General features: G+C 46.2%; 1 protein-coding gene across 1 annotated transcript in view; it reads left to right on the top strand.

The window, feature by feature from the left end:
• anos1b (anosmin 1b) overlaps positions 1-25,510 on the top strand; it is a 147,968-nt gene that overhangs the window by 76,904 nt on the left and 45,554 nt on the right. The window contains exon 3 of the mRNA XM_082957076.1: positions 23,883-23,945. Within this exon, the coding sequence (XP_082813202.1) occupies positions 23,883-23,945 (63 nt within the window). The remainder of the gene's footprint in view (positions 1-23,882; positions 23,946-25,510) is intronic.

The following is a 25,510-nucleotide window of genomic DNA, read 5'->3' as shown; positions in this document are numbered from 1 at the left end:
GCATCATGACCAGCACCATGACCAGCACTATGACCAGCACAATGACTGACCAGCACCATGACCAGTACCATGATCCGCACCATGACCAGCACCATGACCAGCACCATGACCAGCACAATGACTGACCAGCACCATGACCAGTACCATGATCCGCACCATGACCAGCACCATGACCAGCACCATGACCAGCACCATGACCAGCGCCATGACCAGCACCATGACCAGCGCCATGACCAGCACTATGACCAGCACAATGACTGACCAGCACCATGACCAGTACCATGACCAGCACCATGACCAGTACCATGACCAGCACTATGACCAGTTCCATGACCAGCACCATGACCAGCATCATGACCAGCACCATGACCAGTGCCATGACCAGCACTATGACCAGCACAATGACTGACCAGCACCATGACCAGTGCCATGACCAGCACTATGACCAGCACAATGACTGACCAGCACCATGACCAGTACCATGACCAGCACCATGACCAGCACCATGACCAGCGCCATGACCAGCACCATGACCAGCGCCATGACCAGTGCCATGACCAGCACTATGACCAGTTCCATGACCAGCATCATGACCAGCACCATGACCAGCATCATGACCAGCACCATGACCAGTGCCATGACCAGCACTATGACCAGCACAATGACTGACCAGCACCATGACCAGCACCATGACCAGCACCATAACCAGCACTATGACCAGCACCATGACCAGCACCATGACCAGTGCCATGACCAGCCCTACGACCAGCACAATGACCAGCACCATGACCAGCACTATGACTGACCAGTACCATGACCAGTACCATGACCAGCACCATGACCAGCACCATGACCAGCACCATGACCAGCACCATGACTAGCACAATGACCAGTACCATGACCAGCACCATGACCAGCACCATGACCAGTGCCATGACCAGCACTATGACCAGCACAATGACTGACCAGCACCATGACCAGCACCATAACCAGCACTATGACCAGTTCCATGACCAGCACTATGACCAGCACAATGACTGACCAGCACCATAACCAGCACTATGACCAGTTCCATGACCAGCACCATGACCAGCACCATGACCAGCACTATGACCAGCACTATGACCAGTGCCATGACCATGACCAGTGCCATGACCAGCACAATGACTGACCAGCACCATGACCAGTACCATGATCCACACCATGACCAGCACCATGACCAGCATCATGACCAGCGCCATGACCAGCACTATGACCAGTTCCATGACCAGCACCATGACCAGCATCATGACCAGCACCATGACCAGTGCCATGACCAGCACTATGACCAGCACAATGACTGACCAGCACCATGACCAGTACCATGACCAGTACCATGATCCGCACCATGACCAGCACCATGACCAGCACCATGACCAGTACCATGACCAGCACTATGACCAGCATCATGACCAGTGCCATGACCAGCACTATGACCAGTTCCATGACCAGCACCATGACCAGCATCATGACCAGCACCATGACCAGTACTATGACCAGCACAATGACTGACCAGCACCATGACCAGCATCATGACCAGTACCTTGACCAGCACCATGACCAGCGCCATGACCAGCACTATGACCAGCACAATGACCAGCACCATGACCAGCACTATGACTGACCAGTACCATGACCAGCACCATGACCAGCACCATGACCAGCACCATGACCAGCGCCATGACCAGCGCCATGACCAGCACAACAACCAGCACCATGACCAGCACCACCTGTTGACAGTGCACCTCAGAGAAAAATTCACAAGAGTATTTTGACAGAAGAACATGAAAAGCTATTCATAACATGGCATTCGTATGTAGGTGACCTTTAATTCAGTTGCTCCTAGCAAGAGACCATTGTGTTTGGCTTGCGGTGTTTCTGTATCCTACTATATGCTACAATGTACAGCAAAACAAATGCCGACCCGATTGATACAAATCATCATGATATCATTCTGTCAGGTACAGTGCCTTGCAAAAGTATTCATCCCCTTGGCGTTTTCCCTTTTTTGTTGCATTAAAACCTGTAATTTAAATTGATTTTTATTTGCATTTCATGTAATGAACATACACAAAATAGTCCAAATTGGTCAAGTGAAATGAAAAAAATAACTTGTTTAAAAAAATTCAAAAAAATGGAAAATGGAAAAGTGATGCATGCATATGTATTCACCCCCTTTCCCATGAAGCCCCTAAATAAGATCTGGTGCAACCAATTACCTTCAGATGTCACATAATTAGTTCAATAAAGTCCACCTGTGTACAATCTAAGTGTCACATAATCTCAGTGTATATATACTCCTGTTCTGAAAGGCCCCAGAGTCTGCAACACCACTAAGCAAGGGGCACCACCAAGATAGTGGCACCATGAAGACCAAGGAGCTCTCCAAACAGGTCAGGGACAAAGTTGTGGAGAAGTACAGATTATAAAAAATGATCAGAAACTTTGAACATCCCACAGAGCACCATTAAATCCATTATTAAAAAATTGAGAGAATATGGCACCACAATAAACCTGCCAAGAGAGGGCCGCCCACCAAAACTCATGGACCAGGCAAGAAGGGAATTATTCAGAGAGGCAACAAAGAGACCAAAGATAACCCTGAAGGAGCTGCAAAGCTTCACAGCGGAGATTGGAGTATCTGTCCATAGGACCACTTTAAGCCGTACACTCCACAGAGCTGGGCTTATGGAAGAGTGGCCAGAAAAAAGCCATTGCTTAAAGAAGAAAATAAGCAAACACGTTTGGTGTTCGTCAAAAGGCATTTGGGAGACTCCCCAAACATATGAAAGAAGGTACTCTGGTCAGATTTAGCTTTTTGGCAATCAAGGAAAACGCTATGTCTGGCACAAATCCAACCCCTCTCATCACCCCAAGAAACTGGTCAGAATTGAAGGAATGATGGATGGCTAAATACAGGGAAATTCTTGAGGGAAACCTGTTTCAGTCTTCCAGAGATTTGAGACTGGGATGGAGGTTCACCTTCCAACAGGACAATGACCCTAAGCATACTGCTAAAGCAACACTCGAGTGGTTTAAGGGGAAACATTTAGATGTCTTGGAATGGCCTAGTCAAAGCCCAGACCTCAGTTCAATTGAGAATCTGCGATATGTCTTAAACATTGCTGTACACCAGTAGAACCCATCCAACTTGAAGGAGCTGGAGCAGTTTTGCCTTGAAGAATGGGCCAAAATCCCAGTGGCTAGATGTGCCAAGCTTATAAAGACATACCTCAAGAGACTTGCAGCTGTAATTGCTGCAAACGGTGGCACTACAAAGTATTGACTTTTTTTTTTTGGGGGGGGGGTGAATAGTTATGCACGCTCAAGTTCAGTTTTTTTGTCTTATTTGTTGTTTGTTTCACAATAATATCAATCAATCAATCAAATGTATTTATAATGCCCTTCTTACATCAGCTGATGTCACAAAGTGCTGTACAAAAACCCAGCCTAAAACCCCAAACAGCAAGCAATGCGAGTGTAGATGCACGGTGGCTAGGGAAAACTCCCTAGAAAGGCCAGAACCTAGGAAGAAACCTAGAGAGGAACCAGGCTATGATGGGTGGCCAGTCCTCTTCTGGCTGTGCCAGGTGGAGATTATAACAGAACATGGCCTTGTTCAAATGTTCATAGATGACCAGCAGGTCAAATAATAAGAATCACAGTGGTTGTCGCAGGGTGTAACAGGTCAGCACCTCAGGAGTAAATGCTAGTTGGCTTTTCATAGCCGCTGATTCAGAGTCTCTACCGCTCCTGCTGTCTCTAGAGATTTGAAAACAGCCGTTCTGGGTCAGGTAGCTCGTCCGGTGAACCGTTCAGGGTTCCTTAGGCAGAGCTGTTGAAACTGGAGCAGCAGCACGACCAGGTGTACTGGAGACAGGAAGGCGTGATCAGGCCAGGTAGTCCTGAGGCATGATCCTAGGGCTCAGGTCCTCCGAGAGAGAAAAAGAAAGAAAGAAAGAGAGAAAAAGAGAAAGAGAGAGAGAATTAGAGAGAGCATACTTAAATTCACACAGGACACCGGATAAGACAGGAGAAATACTCCAGATATAACAGACTGACCCTAGCCCCCCGACACACATACAGTGAGGGAAATAAGTATTTGATCCCCTGCTGATTTTGTACATTTGCCCACTGACCAAGAAATGATCAGTCTATAATTTCAATGGTAGGTTTATTTGAACAGTGAGAGACAGAATAACAACAAAAAAATCCAGAAAAACGTATTTCAAAAATGTTATAAATTGATTTGCATTTTAATGAGGGAAATAAGTATTTGACCCCTCTGCAAAACATGACTTAGTACTTGGTGGCAATACCCTTGTTGGCAATTACAGAGGTCAGACGTTTCTTGTAGTTGGCCACCAGGTTTGCACACATCTCAGGAGGGATTTTGTCCCACTCCTCTTTGCAGATCTTCTCCAAGTCATTAAGGTTTCGAGGCTGACGTTTGGCAACTCGAACCTTCAGCTCCCTCCACAGATTTTCTATGGGATTAAGGTCTGGAGACTGGCTAGGCCACTCCAGGACCTTAATGTGCTTCTTCTTGAGCCACTCCTTTGTTGCCTTGGCCGTGTGTTTTGGGTCATTGTCATGCTGGCATACCCATCCACGACCCATTTTCAATGCCCTGGCTGAGGGAAGGAGGTTCTCACCCAAGATTTGATGGTACATGGCTCCGTCCATCGTCCCTTTGATGCGGTGAAGTTGTCCTGTCCCCTTAGCAGAAAAACACCCCCAAAGCATAATGTTTCCACCTCCATGTTTGGCGGTGGGGATGGTGTTCTTGGGGTCATAGGCAGCATTCCTCCTCCTCCAAACACGGCGAGTTGAGTTGATGCCAAAGAGCTCCATTTTGGTCTCATCTGACCACAACACTTTCACCCAGTTGTCCTCTGAATCATTCAGATGTTCACTGCCAAACTTCAGACGGGCATGTATATGGGCTTTCTTGAGCAGGGGGACCTTGCGGGCGCTGCAGGATTTCAGTCCTTGAACGGCGTAGTGTGTTACCAATTGTTTTCTTGGTGACTATGGTCCCAGCTGCCTTGAGATCATTGACAAGATCCTCCCGTGTAGTTCTGGGCTGATTCCTCACCGTTCTCATGATCATTGCAACTCCACAAGGTGAGATCTTGCATGGAGCCCCAGGCCGAGGGAAATTGACAGTTCTTTTGTGTTTCTTCCATTTGCGAATAATCGCACCAACTGTTGTCACCTTCTCACCAAGCTGCTTGGCGATGGTCTTGTAGCCCATTCCAGCCTTGTGTAGGTCTACAATCTTGTCCCTGACATCCTTGGAGAGCTCTTTGGTCTTGGCCATGGTGGAGAGTTTGGAATCTGATTGATTGATTGCTTCTGTGGACAGGTGTCTTTTATACAGGTAACAAACTGAGATTAGGAGCACTCCCTTTAAGAGTGTGCTCCTAATCTCAGCTCATTACCTGTATAAAAGACACCTGGGAGCCAGAAATCTTTCTGATTGAGAGGGGGTCAAATACTTATTTCCCTCATTAAAATGAAAATCAATTTATAACATTTTTGACATGCGTTTTTCTGGATTTTTTGTTGTTGTTATTCTGTCTCTCACTGTTCAAATAAACCTACCATTAAAATTATAGACTGATCATTTCTTTGTCAGTGGGCAAACGTACAAAATCAGCAGGGGATCAAATACTTTTTTCCCTCACTGTAAACTACTGCAGCATAAATACTGGAGGCTGAGACAGGAGGGGTCAGGAGACACTGTGGCTCCGTCCGACGATAGCCCCGGACAGGGCCAAACAGGCAGGATATAACCCCACCCACTTTGCCAAAGCACAGCCCCCACACCACTAGAGGGATATCTTCAACCACCAACTTACCATCCTGAGACAAGGCCGAGTATAGCCCACGAAGATCTCCGCCACGGCACAACCCAAGGGGGGGCGCCAACCCGGACAGGAAGATCACGTCAGTGACTCAACCCACTCAAGTGACGCACCCCTCCTAGGGACGGCATGGAAGAGCACCAGTAAGCCAGTGACTCAGGCCCTGTAATAGGGTTAGAGGCAGAGAATCCCAGTGGAGAGAGGGGAACCGGCCAGGCAGAGACAGCAAGGGCGGTTCGTTGCTCCAGTGCCTTTCCGTTCACCTTCACACTCCTGGGCCAGACTACACTCAATCATAGGACCTACTGAAGAGATGAGTCTTCAATAAAGACTTAAAGGTTGAGACCGAGTCTGCGTCTCTCACATGGATAGGCAGACCATTCCATAAAAATTGAGCTCTATAGGAGAAAGCCCTGCCTCCAGCTGTTTGGTTAGAAATTCTAGGGACAATAAGGAGGCCTGTGTCTTGTGACCGTAGTGTACATGTACGTATGTACGGCAGGACCAAATCGGAAAGATAGGTAGGAGCAAGCCCATGTAATGCTTTGTAGGTTAGCAGTAAAACCTTGAAATCAGCCCTTGCCTTAACAGGAAGCCAGTGTAGAGAGGCTAGCACTGGAGTATTATGATCTACTTTTTTGGTTCTAGTCAAGATTCTAGCAGCCGTGTTTAGCACTAACTGACATGTATTTAGTGCTTTAGCCGGAAAGTAGAGCATTGCAGTAGTCTAACCTAGAAGTAACAAAAGCATGGATACATTTTTCTGCATCATTATTGGACAGAAAGTTTCAGATTTTTAGAAAGTAGAAAGTAGAACATTTGCCGCCATCCACTTCCTTGTGTCTGAAACACAGGCTTCCAGGGAGGGCAATTTTGGGGCTTCACCATGTTTCATCGAAATGTACAGCTGTGTGTCATCCGCATAGCAGTGAAAGTTAACATTATGTTTCTGAATGACATCACCAAGAGGTAAAATATATAGTGAAAACAATAGTGGTCCTAAAACGGAGCCTTGAGGAACACCGACATTTACAGTTGATTTGTCAGAGGACAAACCATCCACAGAGACAAACTGATATCTTTCCGACAGATAAGATTTAAACCAGGCCAGAACTTGTCCGTGTAGACCAATTTGGGTTTCCATGTTGTGTAAATCAAATGATACAAACCCCCAAAAAATCCATTTTAATTTCAGGTTGTAAGGCAACAAAATAGGAAAAATGCCAAGGTGGGTGAATACTTTCGCAAGCCACTGTAGGTCTACTTTGCAGTCAACATTTAATTTAGGCGTTTTTTGGAGAAAGCATTCGAAAATGTCATTCAAACAGCACATGATGACTGAATTTAACCAAGACTTCAGACCAAATGTTTTACATACCTGGTTTTCGTACCCATTTTTGCCATAGCATTTTACTGGTAGTTATCATAAGTTTAAATATCTTTCCTACATACCCTACCGCTGTCGTTCTTTTGTGAGCTGCTCCACGGACCACCAGTTCAGAGTTGCACGCTCCTGCTGCCCGACAGATGATTGTCTATTCCGCTCAGGCTATGGATGTGTATGTGAGAAATAATCAACATAACGAAGTAACAGCTTCAGGAAGTCCTCTGTTCTTTTCATCAATTATATAACCTATTTTGAAAATAGAGTTATTGCTATGTTTTTTTCCCACTTTGCCCAAGCGGGCCACTGACGGGGATGATTGACTGGCCTGGAGGGTTTCCAAAACCTCACAGCGGGCAGCCCTTTGTCGAGCTCTGCAACATAATATGTAATAATATAAATCTATGTAACTGAAGTGATTTGATGAAATGTAACGGAGTAAAAAGAAAGTATCTTCTTTCAGAAATTACTTGAGTAAGAGTGCAGCCCACAGAGAGAAACTACAACAGTACTAGTTCCTCCAGACAGTACTAGTTCCTCCAGACAGTTCAGCCCACAGAGAAAAACTACAACAGTACTAGTTCCTCCAGACAGTACTAGTTCCTCCAGACAGTACTAGTTCCTCCAGACAGTACTAGTTCCTCCAGACAGTTCAGCCCACAGAGAGTAACTATAACAGTACTAGTTCCTCCAGACAGTTCAGCCCACAGAGAGTAACTAGAACAGTACTAGTTCCTCCAGACAGTACAGCCCACAGAGTAACTAGAACAGTACTAGTTCCTCCAGACAGTACTAGTTCCTCCAGGCAGTCCTCGTTCCTCCAGACAGTACAGTCCACAGAGAGTAACTATAACAGTCCTAGTTCCTCCAGACAGTCCTAGTTCCTCCAGACAGTATAGCCCACAGAGAGTAACTAGAAGAGTACTAGTTCCTCCAGACAGTACTAGTTCCTCCAGACAGTACTAGTTCCTCCAGACAGTACAGCCCACAGAGAGAAACTACAACAGTACTAGTTCCTCCAGACAGTACTAGTTCCTCCAGACAGTTCAGGCCACAGAGAGAAACTACAACAGTACTAGTTCCTCCAGACAGTACTAGTTCCTCCAGACAGTACTAGTTCCTCCAGACAGTTCAGCCCACAGAGAGTAACTATAACAGTACTAGTTCCTCCACACAGTACAGCCCACAGAGTAACTAGAACAGTACTAGTTCCTCCAGACAGTACTAGTTCCTCCAGATGGTACAGCCCACAGAGTAACTAGAACAGTACTAGTTCCTCCAGACAGTCCTAGTTCCTCCAGGCAGTACTAGTTCCTCCAGACAGTACTAGTTCCTCCAGATGGTACAGCCCACAGAGAGTAACTAGAAGAGTACTAGTTCCACCAAAATGTACTTAAGAACTGTAACGTGTTACTTCCCACCCCTGTAGTATTCCATATATCAGGGGACCAATTACATTCAGCCGTGGGACGATTTTTCCTTTAGCGGATGGTCGAGGGGCCGAAACATAGTTATTAATAATTTATACACTGCAAATTGACCGCAAGAATCCCAAACAGATACAGTAAATAGTATTTGAGAAAAACAGAATAATTTCAAACCTTGGTTACATTGGGATATGATTACTGACATAAGCGTCGTTGAAGGGGGACCAAAACGCAACGGGTAAAGTGTTCATCTTCTTATTTTATTAAAGAAAACACTTAGGTAATCAAAATAAACAAACGACAAAAACAGTCCAGTAAGGTGCACAGACTATACTAGAAACAACCACCCACAAACAGAAGTGAAAACAAACACAACTAAATATGGCCTCCAATTAGAGACAACAACAACCAGCTGCCTCTAATTTAAATATCTTTCCTACATACCCTACCGCTGTCGTTCTTTTGTGAGCTGCTCCACGGACCACCAGTTCAGAGTTGCACGCTCCTGCTGCCCGACAGATGATTGTCTATTCCGCTCAGGCTACGGATGTGTATGTGAGAAATAATCAACATAACGAAGTAACAGCTTCAGGAAGTCCTCTGTTCTTTTCATCAATTATATAACCTATTTTGAAAATAGAGTTATTGCTATGTTTTTTCCCCACTTTGCCCAAGCGGGCCACTGACGGGGATGATTGACTGGCCTGAAGGGTTTCCAAAACCTCACAGCGGGCAGCCCTTTGTCGAGCTCTGCAACATAATATGTAATAATATAAATCTATGTAACTGAAGTGATTTGGTGAAATGTAACGGAGTAAAAAGAAAGTATCTTCTTTCAGAAATTACTTGAGTAAGAGTGCAGCCCACAGAGAGAAACTACAACAGTACTAGTTCCTCCAGACAGTACTAGTTCCTCCAGACAGTTCAGCCCACAGAGAAAAACTACAACAGTACTAGTTCCTCCGCTCTGGATAAGAGCCTCTGCTAAATGACTTAAATGTAAATGTAAATGTAATTGGAGGACATTGCCAAAACTCACATAGAAATAGAAAAGTTAGATTTAAACATAGAAATAGGAAGACTAGAACCTAAACCCAAAATACCCAAACACACAAAACAAACACCCCCCTGCCACGCCCTGACCAACTATAATGACAAATAACCCCTTTTACTGGTCAGGACGTGACAATTACATATGTCTCTCTATTCATGCGTGGGAATACTTGGGAACAGATTTCCTGAATTAAAATCACTTTGAGATGATTTCCTGGTGATTTTAAAGTATTTTATGTCCAACAACGTTTTTTGGGCTACCTATTGAGGAACCCTGCCCTACATAGTGCACTACCCTTGGCCCAAGCCATAATTCAGATCTGCCACCTGTCTCCACGGCATACCGCTCCCTACTCAAATCCCATGCCACATCATCATAATCCACCCCAGAGAATGATCTACAGCCTTAGGTTTCCATTCTAAAGACGTCTTGTGTTTCTTGTCTCCCCCCTCTATCCATCTGAATGGGAATCACACCTGGCTTGGCCTTCTAGTGTTGAGGTGAGGGCATCCTATTGTATCCTTTACTGTCATTTATAGGCTGGCACAGTACTGGGATTCCTGTGTCTCTGAGGAGTGTTATGAGCGGCGGGTAGTGGGGTTAGTGTGGCTGGGCCTGGGCCGGTGGAGGGAGGGAAGGATGGAGAGAGCGAGAGAGGGAGGGAGAGAGAGAGTAAAGCAGGGAAGGGATCAAAGCGCTGGGCCTTGGCGGTGGATTCTCAGATGTGAGCGTGGAGTGCCGTGCGGCACAGTGACGAGGCCTCTGGGAGTTCCCTTGGCGAAGCCCGGCCATATTTCTAACCCATCAGTCACAGTGACCTGCGGCTCTGGTTACAGCACTACGGTTTGTGTCTGTGTGTGCAGCATTACATCCAGGGCCACAGGAGTATAGAGTGTCTGTCGTCTGGACAGACAGACACTCCCCTTGGTATGGCAACGTTCCCCCAGGAACACGTCACTGTGATGATCCAGAGGTTACCCCCAGCCCTGTCGCCCTGAGTTACCCCCAGCCCTGACGCCCTGAGTTACCCCCAGCCTTACCCCCAGCCCTGTCGCCCTGAGTTACCCCCAGCCCTGACGCCCTGAGTTACCCCCAGCCTTACCCCCAGCCCTGTCGCCCTGAGTTACCCCCAGCCCTGTCGCCCTGAGTTACCCACAGCCTTACCCCCAGCCCTATCGCTCTGAGTTACCCCCAGCCTTACCCCCAGCCCAGTCGCCCTGTGTTACCCCCAGCCTTACCCCCAGCCCAGTCGCCCTGAGTTACCCCTAGCCTTACCCCCGGCCCTGTCGCCCTGAGTTACCCCTAGCCTTACCCCCGGCCCTGTCGCCCTGAGTTACCCCCAGCCCTGTCGCCCTGAGTTACCCCCAGCCCTATCGCCCTGAGTTACCCCCAGCCCTGTCGCCCTGAGTTACCCACAGCCTTACCCCCAGCCCTATCGCTCTGAGTTACCCCCAGCCTTACCCCCAGCCCAGTCGCCCTGTGTTACCCCTAGCCTTACCCCCGGCCCTGTCGCCCTGAGTTACCCCTAGCCTTACCCCCGGCCCTGTCGCCCTGAGTTACCCCCAGCCTTACCCCCGGCCCTGTCGCCCTGAGTTACCCCCAGCCTTACCCCCAGCCCTGTCGCCCTGAGTTACCCCCAGCCCTGTCGCCCTGAGTTACCCCCAGCCCTGTCGCCCTGAGTTACCCCCAGCCCTGTCACCCTGAGTTACCCCCAGCCCTGTCGCCCTGAGTTACCCCCAGCCCTGTCGCCCTGAGTTACCCCCAGCCCTGTCGCCCTGAGTTACCCCCAGCCCTATCGCCCTGAGTTACCCCCAGCCCTATCGCCCTGAGTTACCATCAGCCCTATCGCCTGAGTTACCCTCAGCCCTATCGCCCTGAGTTACCCCCAGCCTTACCCCCAGCCCTGTCGCCCTGAGTTACCCCCAGCCCTGTCGCCCTGAGATACCCCCAGCCCTGTCGCCCTGAGATGCCCTGTCGACTTGAGTTACCCCCAGCCTTGGCCCCAGCCCAGTCGTCCTGAGTTACCCCTAGCCTTGGCCCCAGCCCAGTCGCCCTGAGTTACCCCTAGCTTTAGCCCCAGCCCAGTCGCCCTGAGTTACCCCTAGCCTTGGCCCCAGCCCAGTCGCCCTGAGTTACCCCTAGCTTTAGCCCCAGCCCAGTCGCCCTGAGTTACCCCTAGCCTTAGCCCCAGCCCAGGCGTCTGGTACCACTGGCCACTGGCCCTCATTGGCATTATCATATGTTGAGGATGCACTGATGGCCAAATGCAATACTAATTTTGCATTAATACTAATTTTGCACTAATTTTGCATTAATATCGTACACCCTCAGTTTCAATGAGCTGGAGGGCTCTGCCCAGGGCCCAGCAGTGGGCCAGCCAGCCCAACGGAGGAAAGCCTGGAAGACAAGAGGCAAAACAGGAAGGAAGAAAGTTCTTACAAGTAGCCTGAATTAACCATTCTATTAGGACCACTGGCCTGACTGGCTGTAACAGATCTTTAGCATTAATCATTCTATTAGGTCCACTGGCCTGACTGGCTATAACAGACCTTCAGCATTAATCATTCTATTAGGTCCACTGGCCTGACTGGCTATAACAGACCTTCAGCATTAATCATTATATTAGGTCCACTGGCCTGACTGGTTATAACAGACCTTCAGCATTAATCATTCTATTAGGTCCACTGGCCTGACTGGCTATAACAGACCTTCAGCATTAATCATTATATTAGGTCCACTGGCCTGACTGGTTATAACAGACCTTCAGCATTAATCATTCTATTAGGTCCACTGGCCTGACTGGCTATAACAGACCTTCAGCATTAATCATTATATTAGGTCCACTGGCCTGACTGGTTATAACAGACCTTCAGCATGAATCATTATATTAGGACCACTGGCCTGACTGGCTATAACAGACCTTCAGCATGAATCATTATATTAGGACCACTGGCCTGACTGGCTATAACAGACCTTCAGCATGAATCATTATATTAGGACCACTGGCCTGACTGGCTATAACAGACCTTCAGCATTAATCATTCTATTAGGTCCACTGGCCTGACTGGCTATAACAGACCTTCAGCATTAATCATTATATTAGGACCACTGGCCTGACTGGCTATAACAGACCTTCAGCATTAATCATTATATTAGGTCCACTGGCCTGACTGGCTATAACAGACCTTCAGCATTAATCATTCTATTAGGTCCACTGGCCTGACTGGCTATAACAGACCTTCAGCATGAATCATTATATTAGGACCACTGGCCTGACTGGCTATAACAGACCTTCAGCATTAATCATTATATTAGGTCCACTGGCCTGACTGGCTATAACAGACCTTCAGCATTAATCATTCTATTAGGTCCACTGGCCTGACTGGCTATAACAGACCTTCAGCATGAATCATTATATTAGGACCACTGGCCTGACTGGCTATAACAGACCTTCAGCATTAATCATTATATTAGGTCCACTGGCCTGACTGGTTATAACAGACCTTCAGCATTAATCATTCTATTAGGACCACTGGCCTGACTGGCTATAACAGACCTTCAGCATTAATCATTATATTAGGACCACTGGCCTGACTGGTTATAACAGACCTTCAGCATTAATCATTCTATTAGGTCCACTGGCCTGACTGGCTATAACAGACCTTCAGCATTAACCATTATATTAGGACCACTGGCCTGACTGGTTATAACAGACCTTCAGCATTAATCATTCTATTAGGTCCACTGGCCTGACTGGCTATAACAGACCTTCAGCATTAACCATTATATTAGGACCACTGGCCTGACTGGCTATAACAGACCTTCAGCATTAATCATTCTATTAGGTCCACTGGCCTGACTCCAGAGCCTGACTGGCTCCAACAGACCTTAAGCCACAACACTGAGACTTCCACTGAACTGAGAGTTGGTCCACTGGCCGGACTCCAGAGCCTGACTGGCTCCAACAGACCTTCAGCCACAACACTGAGACTTCCACTGAACTGAGAGTTGAGTAGAGTAGGTCCTTATGAGTCTCTATGGAAAACCCTTTTCAGGGAATTATTATGAAGCAGCTCTGGGTCTTAGGAAATCAAATTAATTAGAGTGGGAGACGGAGAGTCAAATAAATAGTCTAGACCTGTAACTACTGCATGGCAATGTATCCCTAACAATAACATGACCAATTGTAACCCGTCTGAGAAGCCAGAGGAAGAGGTGAAACCACAGCATTTATATATTATGTCTGAGGGCCAGGAGTTACTACGTGACCTGACATGGAAAAACTCTCAGCCCTTGCTAAAGCCTGTTGAATAATTAGGACTCAGAGATGGTAAAGTAAATGTAATAATTAGGACCCAGAGATGGTAAAGTAAATGTAATAATTAGGACCCAGAGATGGTAAAGTAAATGTAATAATTAGGACCCAGAGATGGTAAAGTAAATGTAATAATTAGGACCCAGAGATGGTAAAGTAAATGTAATAATTAGGACCCAGAGATGGTAAAGTAAAAATAATAATTAGGACCCAGAGATGGTAAAGTAAATGTAATAATTAGGACCCAGAGATGGTAAAGTAAATGTAATAATTAGGACCCAGAGATGGTAAAGTAAATGTAATAATTAGGACCCAGAGATGGTAAAGTAAATGTAATAATTAGGACCCAGAGATGGTAAAGTAAATTGAATAATTAGGACCCAGAGATGGTAAAGTAAATTGAATAATTAGGACCCAGAGATGGTAAAGTAAATTGAATAATTAGGACCCAGAGATTGTAAAGTAAATTGAATAATTGGGACTCAGAGATGGTAAAGTAAATTGAATAATTAGGACCCAGAGATTGTAAAGTAAATTGAATAATTAGGACTCAGAGATGGTAAAGTAAATTGCATAATTAGGACTCAGAGATTTTCCAGGTCACATCACATATTCATGAGGAAATCCTGAACCTATCCATAATTCACCCATTAGTCCAGTGTGGTAGGACTAGTCCTGTGGGGCAGTATGCCATGTGTGTGGAGGCCAGCTGAACCTCACATAGCTTTTAGTAGTTCAGACGCGTGAGTTTACGGTCACTATTTACAACCTTCAGAAGTCACACTGACGTTCATAGCTGTGGGCCATCAGCCTGGCTGTTTTGAAGTCACACTTTACGGGTGAGCATGAATAGAATCCAATTACTAACAAATGTGTGAGTGTGTGTTAGAGAGAGAGAGAAAAAGAGGGAGAGAGAAGAGAGAGAGAATAACCTTTAGCTATTGTTATCTATAATGGTTTTCTATGCTGATATTTACTCTGGCCGTCCTCTAACTTTCTTTCCCTCTCCCTCCATGTGTCTCTCTGTCGCTCTCTCTGGTGTGTCAGCAGTCGGAATGTATGGTTTGACAGGGCCAAAGAGAGCCAGGCATTATTTAGAGTGAAATGTCTAAAGTGAGTTCCTCAGAGAGAGACACAGAGAGAGAGAGACACAGAGATAGAGAGACACAGAGAGAGAGAGAACATATCTGGGACCTGAGGAACGCTTCAAACACACTGCTTCAGGCTGGTAGAGAGGAGACCAGAGAGAGGGAGAGACCAGAGACAGGGAGAGACCAGAGACAGGGAGAGACCAGAGACAGGGAGAGACCAGAGACAGGGAGAGACCAGAGACAGGGAGAGACCAGAGACAGGGAGAGACCAGAGACAGGGAGAGACCAGAGACAGGGAGAGACCAGAGACAGGGAGAGACCAGAGACAGGGAGAGAGGGAGAGACCAGAGACAGGGAGAGACCAGAGACAGGGAGAGACCAGAGACAGGGAGAGACCAGAGACAGGGAGAGACCAGAGACAGGGAGAGACCAGAGACAGGGAGAGACCAGGGAGAGACCAGAGACAGGGAGAGACCAGAGACAGGGAGAGACCAGAGACAGGGAGAGACCAGAGACAGGGAGAGACCAGGGAGAGACCAGAGACCAGGGAGAGACCAGAGACAGGGAGAGACCAGAGACAGGGAGAGACCAGAGACAGGGAGAGGGAGAGACCAGAGACAGCGAGAGACCAGAGACAGGGAGAGACCAGAGACAGGGAGAGACCAGAGACAGGGAGAGAACAGAGACAGGGAGAGACCAGAGAGAGAGAGCAGAAGGCCAGAATATCTCTGGTATCTACAGGCTGTTTATTATCTAAGTGTAAGGGCTCAGACACACCAATAGCGTTTGGAGACTGAGAGTACTTAGCACCTCCGAATGTAATTAGCGTACCGAGTGCGCACCGATTTTACTTGTAGAATCTTGTGAAAAATGTTGGCAGTCAAACGTCTACAGCTGGTAGTCCCTAAAACTCAGCGTGCTGAATGATTGGCACACGAATGCTAGATCCACATTGGGTGGGATGTGTGCTATGCCCGAACTGCATGCAGTATTCTCCATAGGGAAACAGTTATTGTATATTATCTAAGTATAAGTAAATGTATGCAGGTGTACACACTGCGGTTGACCTGTGTTTATAGTACACGTCAGAACTTACTTAGGATGTTCCGATCACACTTGAGATTGAGTTTTGTGGTTTGGATTTGACTTTTAAGAGTGTATAGTTTAAGCATTTTTGAAAGATTTGGTTAGGCTGCGGGCTGGCTATGATACCCTAGCAGCTTTTCTACCATATAGCTTGGGATGGAAATGTTTCCTTCATCCATTCTAAATCTAGAATGCCAAGGAATGAACTGAAAAGGACACACACTATGACAGCTCTATGAGCTTTGACCCTCAGTTCTAACGCTCATCAGTGACCCGTAACAGTGTGATTAGCAGGGGGAAAATAACTACATTCCCCAACTGGTGGTAATCGATACTGTAATGTTACATCTCTCTGGATCACAGATTGGGAAATATTGCCAGTCACTGTTGGAACTGTTTTGATAATAACTCCAGACTTTAATTCACTACTTGTGTTAGACAACTGTAGACAACAAGCACTGCAGGACATCACATGCAAGGGGCCAATATAGCTCAGTGGAGACTGCTGAGGGGAGGACAGCTCATAATAATGGCTGGAATGGCGTCAATGGAATGATATCAAACATATGGTTTCCATGTGGTTTATACCATTCCATTGACTCCATTCCAGCCATTACTATGAGCTGTCCTCCCCTCAGCAGTCTCCACTACTCAAGTGTCTTTGTATTTTGGCACTGCTCAATTCACTAAGGGGGACAGATCCCTCAGTTTTGATCACGGAGCTGCCCAGTCACATCTGTGTTGTTGTAACCATGTACACCATGTAAAATAAGACACAAATGAAGCATAATGATACTTACACCAGTACAGAACAGCTTTCTATTGGGACCAGAACCAGATCAGACCTGCCCTCTTGGTCTCTCTCTTCCCCTCTCCATTTTCTAAAATCTATTTCACTCTCTGACTTTCTTTCGCTCTCTCTCGGTTCTTGTTCTCTCTTCCCTTCTCTCTGTTCTTGCTCTCTCTTCCCCTCTCTATCGTTCTCTTTCTCTCTCTCTCTGTTCTTGCTCTTTCTTCCCTTTTCTCTCCTCCTCCTTTCTGAGAATCAGATGCCTTTCAGTATGGCAGACCTGGCTGTGGAGAGTTCAGCCAAGTAAGAGCTGTCTGTCCTGGAGAAGAGAAGAGAAGTGGGAAGAAGGGGAATGGATGGTGGCAGATGCCTGAGCGATCCGTCAGATGATACACAACAGATGGCTCAATATTCTGCCGTCTGTTTTAAAGAACCACACCGACCAACTACTACGAGGGCAGGCCACGGGGGGGGGGCAAGGCAGCTCGATGGATAGGACTCGCACACGCACACACACACACACGCACAGAGCTCTCTTTGTACGATGAGAAAAACCTAGGATTCCTTATGTCCTTGTTCTGAGAAACGGGACTGTGCCAACGGAACCGTCTCTTTATGGATATTACACATGTCTCTTTATTTCCTCTGCTTTTGTGCAGGTAAATTCATTAAAGACATGCTCAGGAACCTTGGCGACTACTAAGTATTTGAAACGTCCCGTTTTGGGCTGGATTTGTCAATGAGTACGGTTACATGCACACAATAATGCGATTATTATGGATAGTTTCATAAAAAATGTTTACATGCTTTGCAAGAAGAACGATTCCCCTAATAATCCTGCTTCCATGGACACAGCTGAAATCAGGCTACCTGATGGCACTCTGATGAATGCAGAAAATCAATCAGAATAACCGTACTACCACGTTATTATTGAGTTCAGACATAAAGTTTGCATGTGGTTGTAGCTCAGAAACTCAGCAGTTCAGTAGTAGGTCAGTAGTTCAGTCGCTCAGTAGCTCAGTAGCACAGTAGCACAGTAGCTCAGTAGTTCAGTCGCTCTGTAGCTCAGTAGTGCAGTAGTTCAGTAGCTATGTAGTAGTTCAGTACCTCTGCAGTAGCTCAGTAGTGCAGTAGTTCAGTAACTCTGTAGTAGTGCAGTAGTTCAGTAGCTCTGCAGTAGTTCAGTAGTTCTATAGTAGTTCTGTAGCTCTGTAGTAGTGCAGTAGTTCAGTAGTTCAGTAACACTGTAGTCGTTCAGTACCTCTGCAGTAGCTCAGTAGTGCAGTAGTTCAGTAACTCTGTAGTAGTGCAGTAGTTCAGTAGCTCTGCAGTAGTTCAGTAGTTCTATAGTAGTTCTGTAGTAGTGCAGTAGTTCAGTAGTTCAGTAGCTCTGCAGTAGTTCTATAGTAGTTCTGTAGCTCTGTAGTAGTGCAGTAGTTCCGTAGTTCTGCAGTAGTTCAGTAGTTCAGTAACTCTGTAGTAGTTCAGTGGTTCAGTAGCTCTGTAGTTGTTCAGTAGTTCATCAGCTCAGTAGCTCAGTAGTTCAATAGCTCGGTAGATCAGTAGGTTAGTAGTTCAGTAGGTTAGTAGCTCAGTAGTTCAGTAGGTTAGTAGCTCAGTAGCTCAGTAGTTCAGTAGGTTAGTAGCTCAGTAGGTTAGTAGTTCAGTAGGTTAGTAGCTCAGTAGTTCAGTAGGTTAGTAGTTCAGTAGCTCAGTAGCTTAGTAGCTCAGTAGGTTAGTAGCTCAGTAGCTCAGTAGTTCAGTAGCTCAGTAGTAGTTCAGTAGCTCTGTAGTAGTTCAGTAGCTCTGCAGTAGTTCAGTAGTTCTATAGTAGTTCTGTAGCTCTGTAGTAGTGCAGTAGTTCAGTAGTTCTGCAGTAGTTCAGTACCTCTGCAGTAGTTCAGTAACTCTGAAGTAGTTCAGTAACTCTGTAGTAGTTCAGTAGTTCAGTACTTCTGCAGTAGTTCAGTAGTTTTGTGGTAGTTCAGTAACACTGAAGTAGTTCAGTAACTCTGTAGTTGTTCAGTAGTTCTGGAGTAGTACAGCAGCTCAGTAGTTCAGTAGTTCTGTAGTAGTTCAGTAACTCTGAAGTAGTTCAGTAACTCTGTAGTAGTTCAGTAGTTCAGTACTTCTGCAGTAGTTCAGTAGTTTTGTGGTAGTTCAGTAACTCTGAAGTAGTTCAGTAACTCTGTAGTTGTTCAGTAGTTCTGGAGTAGTACAGTAGCTCAGTAGTTCAGTAGTTCTGTAGTAGTTCAGTAACTCTGTAGTAGTTCAGTAACTCTGTAATAGTTCAGTAGTTCAGTAACTCTGTAATAGTACAGTAGCTCAGTAGTTCAGTAGCTCTGTAGTTCAGTAGGTTAGTAGCTCAGTAGTTCAGTAGCTCAGTAAGTTAGTTGCTCAGTAGTTCAGTAGCTCAGTAGTTCTGTAGTAGTTCAGTAACACTGTAGTTGTTCAGTAGTTCAGTAACTATGTAGTAGTTCAGTAGCTCTGTAGTAGTGTAGTAGTTCAGTAGCTCTGTAGTAGTTCAGTAGCTCAGTAGTTCAGTAACTCTGTAGTAGTTCAGCAACTCTGTAGTAGTTCAGTAGCTCTGTAGTAGGTCAGTAGCTTAGTAGGTCAGTAGCTCAGTAGTTCAGTAGCTCAGTAGGTCAGTAGCTCAGTAGTTCAGTATTTATGTAGCTCAGTAGTAGGTTAGTAGTTCAGTAGCTCAGTAGTTCAGTAACTCAGTAGTTCAGTAACTCAGTAGTTCAGTAACTCAGTTGTTCAGTTGCTCAGTAGCTCAGTTGATCAGTAGTTCAGTAACTCAGTAACTCAGTAGTTCAGTAACTCAGTAGTTCAGTAGCTCAGTTGCTCAGTAACTCAGTAGTTCAGTAACTCAGTAACTCAGTAGGTGAATAGTTCAGTTGCTCAGTAGTTCAGTAACTCAGTAGTTCAGTAACTCAGTAGTTCAGTAACTCAGTAACTCAGTAGTTCAGTAACTCAGTAACTCAGTAGTTCAGTAACTCAGTAACACAGTATAGTTCAGTAACTCAGTAGTTCAATAACTCAGTAGTTCAATAACTCAGTTGTTCAGTAACTCAGTAGTTCAGTAGTTCAGTAGCTCAGTAGCTCAGTAGTTCAGTAAGTTAGTAGTTCAGTAACTCAGTAGTTCAGTAGTTCAGTAACTCAGTAGTTCAGTAACTCAGTAGTTCAGTAAATCAGTAGTTCAGTAACTCAGTAGTTCAGTAACTCAGTAATTTAGTAACTCTGTAACTCAGTAGTTCAGTAGCTCAGTTGCTTAGTAGTTCAGTAACTCAGTAGTTCAGTAGCTCAGTTGCTTAGTAGTTCAGTAACTCAGTAGTTCAGTAACTCAGTCATTCATTTGCTCAGTAGTTCAGTAGCTCAGTTGCTCAGTAGTTCAGTAACTCAGTAGTTCAGTAACTCAGTAGTTCAGTAACTCAGTAGTTCAGTAACTTAGTAGTTCAGTAACTCAGTAAGTCAGTAGTGCAGTAACTCAGTAGCTCAGTTGCTCAGTAGTTCAGTAACTCAGTAGTTCAGTAACTCAGTAGTTCAGTAACTTAGTTGTTCAGTAACTCAGTAGTTCAGTAACTCAGTAGTTCAGTAACTCAGTAGTTCAGTAACTCAGTAGTTCAGTAACTCTGTAACTCAGTAGTTCAGTAGCTCAGTTGCTCAGTAGTTCAGTAACTCAGTAGTTCAGTAGCTCAGTTGCTTAGTAGTTCAGTAACTCAGTAGTTCAGTAGCTCAGTAACTCAGTCATTCATTTGCTCAGTAGTTCAGTAGCTCAGTAACTCAGTAGTTCAGTAACTCAGTAGTTCAGTAACTCAGTAGTTCAGTAACTCAGTAGTTCAGTTGCTCAGTAGCTCAGTTGCTCAGCAGCTCAGTAACTAAATCGTTCAGTAGCTCAGTAGTTCAGTAACTCAGTAGTTCAGTAACTCAGTAGTTCACTAACTCAGTAGTTCAGTAGTTCAGTAACTCAGTAGTTCAGTAACTCAGTAACTCAGTAGTTCAGTAACTCAGTAACTCAGTAGTTCAGTAACTCAGTAGTTCAGTAACTCAGTAGTTCAGTAATTCAGTAGTTCAGTAGTTCAGTAACTCAGTAGTTCAGTAACTCAGTAGTTCAGTAGTTCAGTTGCTCAGTAGTTCAGTTGCTCAGTAGTTCAGTAACTCAGTAGTTCAGTAGCTCAGTTGCTCAGTAGTTCAGTAACTCAGTAGTTCAGTAACTCAGTAACTCAGTAGTTCAGTAGTTCAGTAGCTCAGTAGCTCAGTAGTTCAGTAAGTTAGTAGTTCAGTAACTCAGTAGTTCAGTAGTTCAGTAACTCAGTAGTTCAGTAACTCAGTAGTTCAGTAAATCAGTAGTTCAGTAACTCAGTAGTTCAGTAACTCAGTAGTTTAGTAAATCTGTAACTCAGTAGTTCAGTAGCTCAGTTGCTTAGTAGTTCAGTAACTCAGTAGTTCAGTAGCTCAGTTGCTTAGTAGTTCAGTAACTCAGTAGTTCAGTAACTCAGTCATTCATTTGCTCAGTAGTTCAGTAGCTCAGTTGCTCAGTAGTTCAGTAACTCAGTAGTTCAGTAACTCAGTAGTTCAGTAACTCAGTAGTTCAGTAACTTAGTAGTTCAGTAACTCAGTAAGTCAGTAGTGCAGTAACTCAGTAGCTCAGTTGCTCAGTAGTTCAGTAACTCAGTAGTTCAGTAGCTCAGTAACTCAGTAGTTCAGTAACTTAGTTGTTCAGTAACTCAGTAGTTCAGTAACTCAGTAGTTCAGTAACTCAGTATTTCAGTAACTCAGTAATTCAGTAACTCTGTAACTCAGTAGTTCAGTAGCTCAGTTGCTCAGTAGTTCAGTAACTCAGTAGTTCAGTACCGCGTCCGACCGTGTCGGCTCGTGCCAGTAGTTCAGTAACTCAGTAGTTCAGTAGCTCAGTGCAGAGCTCCAGTGCAGTGCTCAGTCTCGTCCGCTCAGTAGTTCAGTAGCTCAGTAACTCAGTAGTTCAGTAACTCAGTAGTTCAGTAACTCAGTAGTTCAGTAACTCAGTAGTTCAGTTGCTCAGTAGCTCAGTTGCTCAGCAGCTCAGTAACTAAATCGTTCAGTAGCTCAGTAGTTCAGTAACTCAGTAGTTCAGTAACTCAGTAGTTCACTAACTCAGTAGTTCAGTAGTTCAGTAACTCAGTAGTTCAGTAACTCAGTAGTTCAGTAACTCAGTAACTCAGTAGTTCAGTAACTCAGTAACTCAGTAGTTCAGTAACTCATTAGTTCAGTAACTCAGTAGTTCAGTAACTCAGCAGTTCAGTAACTCAGTAACTCAGTAGTTCAGTTACTCAGTAACTCAGTAGTTCAGTTACTCAGTAACTCAGTAGTTCAGTAACTCAGTAGTTCAGTAACTTAGTAGTTCAGTAACTTAGTAGTTCAGTAACTCAGTAGTTCAGTAACTCAGTAGTTCAGTAACTCATTAGTTCAGTAACTCAGTAACTCAGTAGTTCAGTAACTCAGTAACTCAGTAGTTCAGTAACTCAGTAGTTCAGTAACTCAGTAGTTCAGTAACTCAGTAGTTCAGTAACTCAGCAGTTCAGTAACTCAGCAGTTCAGTAACTCAGTAACTCAGTAGTTCAGTTACTCAGTAACTCAGTAGTTCAGTTACTCAGTAGTTCAGTTCTCAGTAACTCAGTAGTTCAGTAACTCAGTAGTTCAGTAACTCAGTAGTTACTAACTCAGTAGTTCAGTAACTCAGTAACTCAGTAGTTCAGTAGTTCAGTAACTCAGTAGTTCAGTAACTCAGTCATTCATTTGCTCAGTAGTTCAGTAGCTCAGTTGCTTTGGTTGAAGGGATTCACAGCCAAGCCCTCTATAGGCGTGTTGCAGGACTGGATAAGAACCTATAACCTATAACCCTGTAATGTCATCTGCACACAGACAGGAGCCTGCCCAACCATAACTGTCAGCAGCTGACATGTTTACAGGGTGCTGTCCACATTTGTGAGCTTGCAGGACAGAGGCCTACTATGCCGCCGGCTAGGTGGCCACATGAACAATCGACTAGCTCTCACAGTATCACATCAGAATTAGACGTTCGTCCATGTTTCTCAAACGTCCAATTTTTTTGTTGTTGCAAACATCAAACTTTAGAATCAGAGGGCAGATGCTTACGCCCGTCCACAATCCCCATCCACAACACCCTAGCAAAATAGAAACCTACTTGAAGGTAACAGTGCTCACGGTTGGCCCTAGTGGCTGGTTTCCACGTCATCTCTCGACGTCCTCAGACATGGATGGACGTTGAATACTGAATTGTATCACAGGTGACCTGGCTGTATAACAGTCTGTTCTCACATGTGCACGCACACACACACTACACGCACACCTAAACACACACGCCCGAATACACACACACACACACACACACACACACTGTTCCTCCTGCTAGCTGTTGGTAGGAATGTTTACGTGTGCTGTTCTGTTCAGATCCCTCTGTGCTTTCCTACATGTCTGCTGTCTGCTGCTCTGTGGATGTGGCAGCGTGTGGAGTGCTGTCTGCTGCTCTGTGGATGTGGCAGCGTGTGGAGTGCTGTCTGCTGCTCTGTGGATGTGGCAGCGTGTGGAGTGCTGTCTGCTGCTCTGTGGATGTGGCAGCGTGTGGAGTGTATGTGGCGTGTCACCAGCCTTGGCGTGTTCTCTACGTCATGCACACGTCTGTTTACTGACTAACTGACTGACTAACTGACTAACTGTCCCATTCCCGTGTCCTGTCTGTCGGTCTGTCTGTTGTGTTGTTGTGTTGCTGTTTTCCTGTGCTCCCTACCATTCTCTGTTTGTTTGTTTATGTGCTTGTTTGCAGTGCCTACAGCCATGCAAGGAACTGTGGGAGACCAGAAGAGACCTGTCTCAGAAACCATGCGAGGTAAGCACCCTCCTCTCCCCTCCTCTCTCTCCTCTCCTCACATCTCCCCTCCTCTCTCTCCTCTCCTCACATCTCCCCTCCTCTCCCCTCCTCTCCTCTCCTCTCCCCTCCTCTCTCCTCCTCTCTCTCCTCTCCTCCCCTCCTCTCTTCCCCTCTCCTCTCCTCTCCTCTCCTCTCCTCTCCTCTCCTCTCCTCTCCTCTCCTCTCCTCTCCTCTCCTCTCCTCTCCTCTCCTCTCCTCTCCTCTCCTCTCTCTGTACTGTGGTAGATCTGTTAATGTACCCCCAACATGATGTACCCCTAAAGAAGTGTAGCTTAGTGAGTCCATATTTCTTGTTCCCAGGCCTAGAAACTGATTGGTATGGACAGTTCGTCCCATCCATTAGACAACCTGAAGCTCAAAAACTCAAAAGTCTGTTAGTGTTTACCTGACAGAGAAAAGAGCTCTTACCAAATAGGAGATGTTCAAATACCAGACATGAAGGTTGCTCCTTTCAGCCCCTCCACCCAGCCAGACTACTGTCCCTGTCTGCTCCTTTCAGCCCCTCCACCCAGCCAGACTACTGTCCCTGTCTGCTCCTTTCAGCCCCTCCACCCAGCCAGACTACTGTCCCTGTCTGCTCCTTTCAGCCCCTCCACCCAGCCAGACTACTGTCCCTGTCTGCTCCTTTCAGCCCTTCCACCCAGCCAGACTACTGTCCCTGTCTGCTCCTTTCAGCCCCTCCACCCAGCCAGACTACTGTCTCTGTCTGCTCCTTTCAGCCCCTCCACCCAGCCAGACTACTGTCCCTGTCTGCTCCTTTCAGCCCCTCCACCCACCCAGCCAGACTACTGTCCCTGTCTGCTCCTTTCAGCCCCTCCACCCAGCCAGACTACTGTCCCTGTCTGCTCCTTTCAGCCCCTCCACCCAGCCAGACTACTGTCCCTGTCTGCTCCTTTCAGCCCCTCCACCCAGCCAGACTACTGTCCCTGTCTGCTCCTTTCAGCCCCTCCACCCACCCAGCCAGACTACTGTCCCTGTCTGCTCCTTTCAGCCCCTCCACCCAGCCAGACTACTGTCCCTGTCTGCTCTGTGGGCCCCTCCACCCAGCCAGACTACTGTCCCTGTCTGCTCTGTGGGCCCGTCCACCCAGCCAGACTACTGTCCCTGTCTGCTCTGTGGGCCCCTCCACCCAGCCAGACTACTGTCCCTGTCTGCTCTGTGGGCCCCTCCACCCAGCCAGACTACTGTTCCTGTCTGCTCTGTGGGCCCCTCCACCCAGCCAGACTACTGTCCCTGTCTGCTCTGTGGGCCCCTCTTTGCCTCTAGGAGGGTAGTGGTGGCCACAAATGGTTATTGTTGAGCGTAACCCTCCTCTGGTGTAGTTATGCTAGCCTTTTATCCCTGGATTTGAAGCGTGGGTCCTGGGCTGTCGGGGGAGCGATACTTACACAGTTACAAAAGATCAGAGGAGAATTGAGGTCTATTAACTAAGCCTAGTGTTTACAGTCAAATGGTGTGTTACACACACACGCACGCACGCACGCGCAAAGGGAAGAGGCAGGGACGGCTCATTTGGTGATGTT

The sequence above is a fragment of the Salmo salar genome, chromosome 10 (genome assembly GCF_965601325.2).
Source record: "Salmo salar chromosome 10, fSalSal1, whole genome shotgun sequence".
Taxonomy (NCBI): domain Eukaryota; kingdom Metazoa; phylum Chordata; class Actinopteri; order Salmoniformes; family Salmonidae; genus Salmo; species Salmo salar.
Note: the sequence above shows the minus strand (reverse complement) of the source record. Positions and strands in the feature narration are given on the sequence as shown.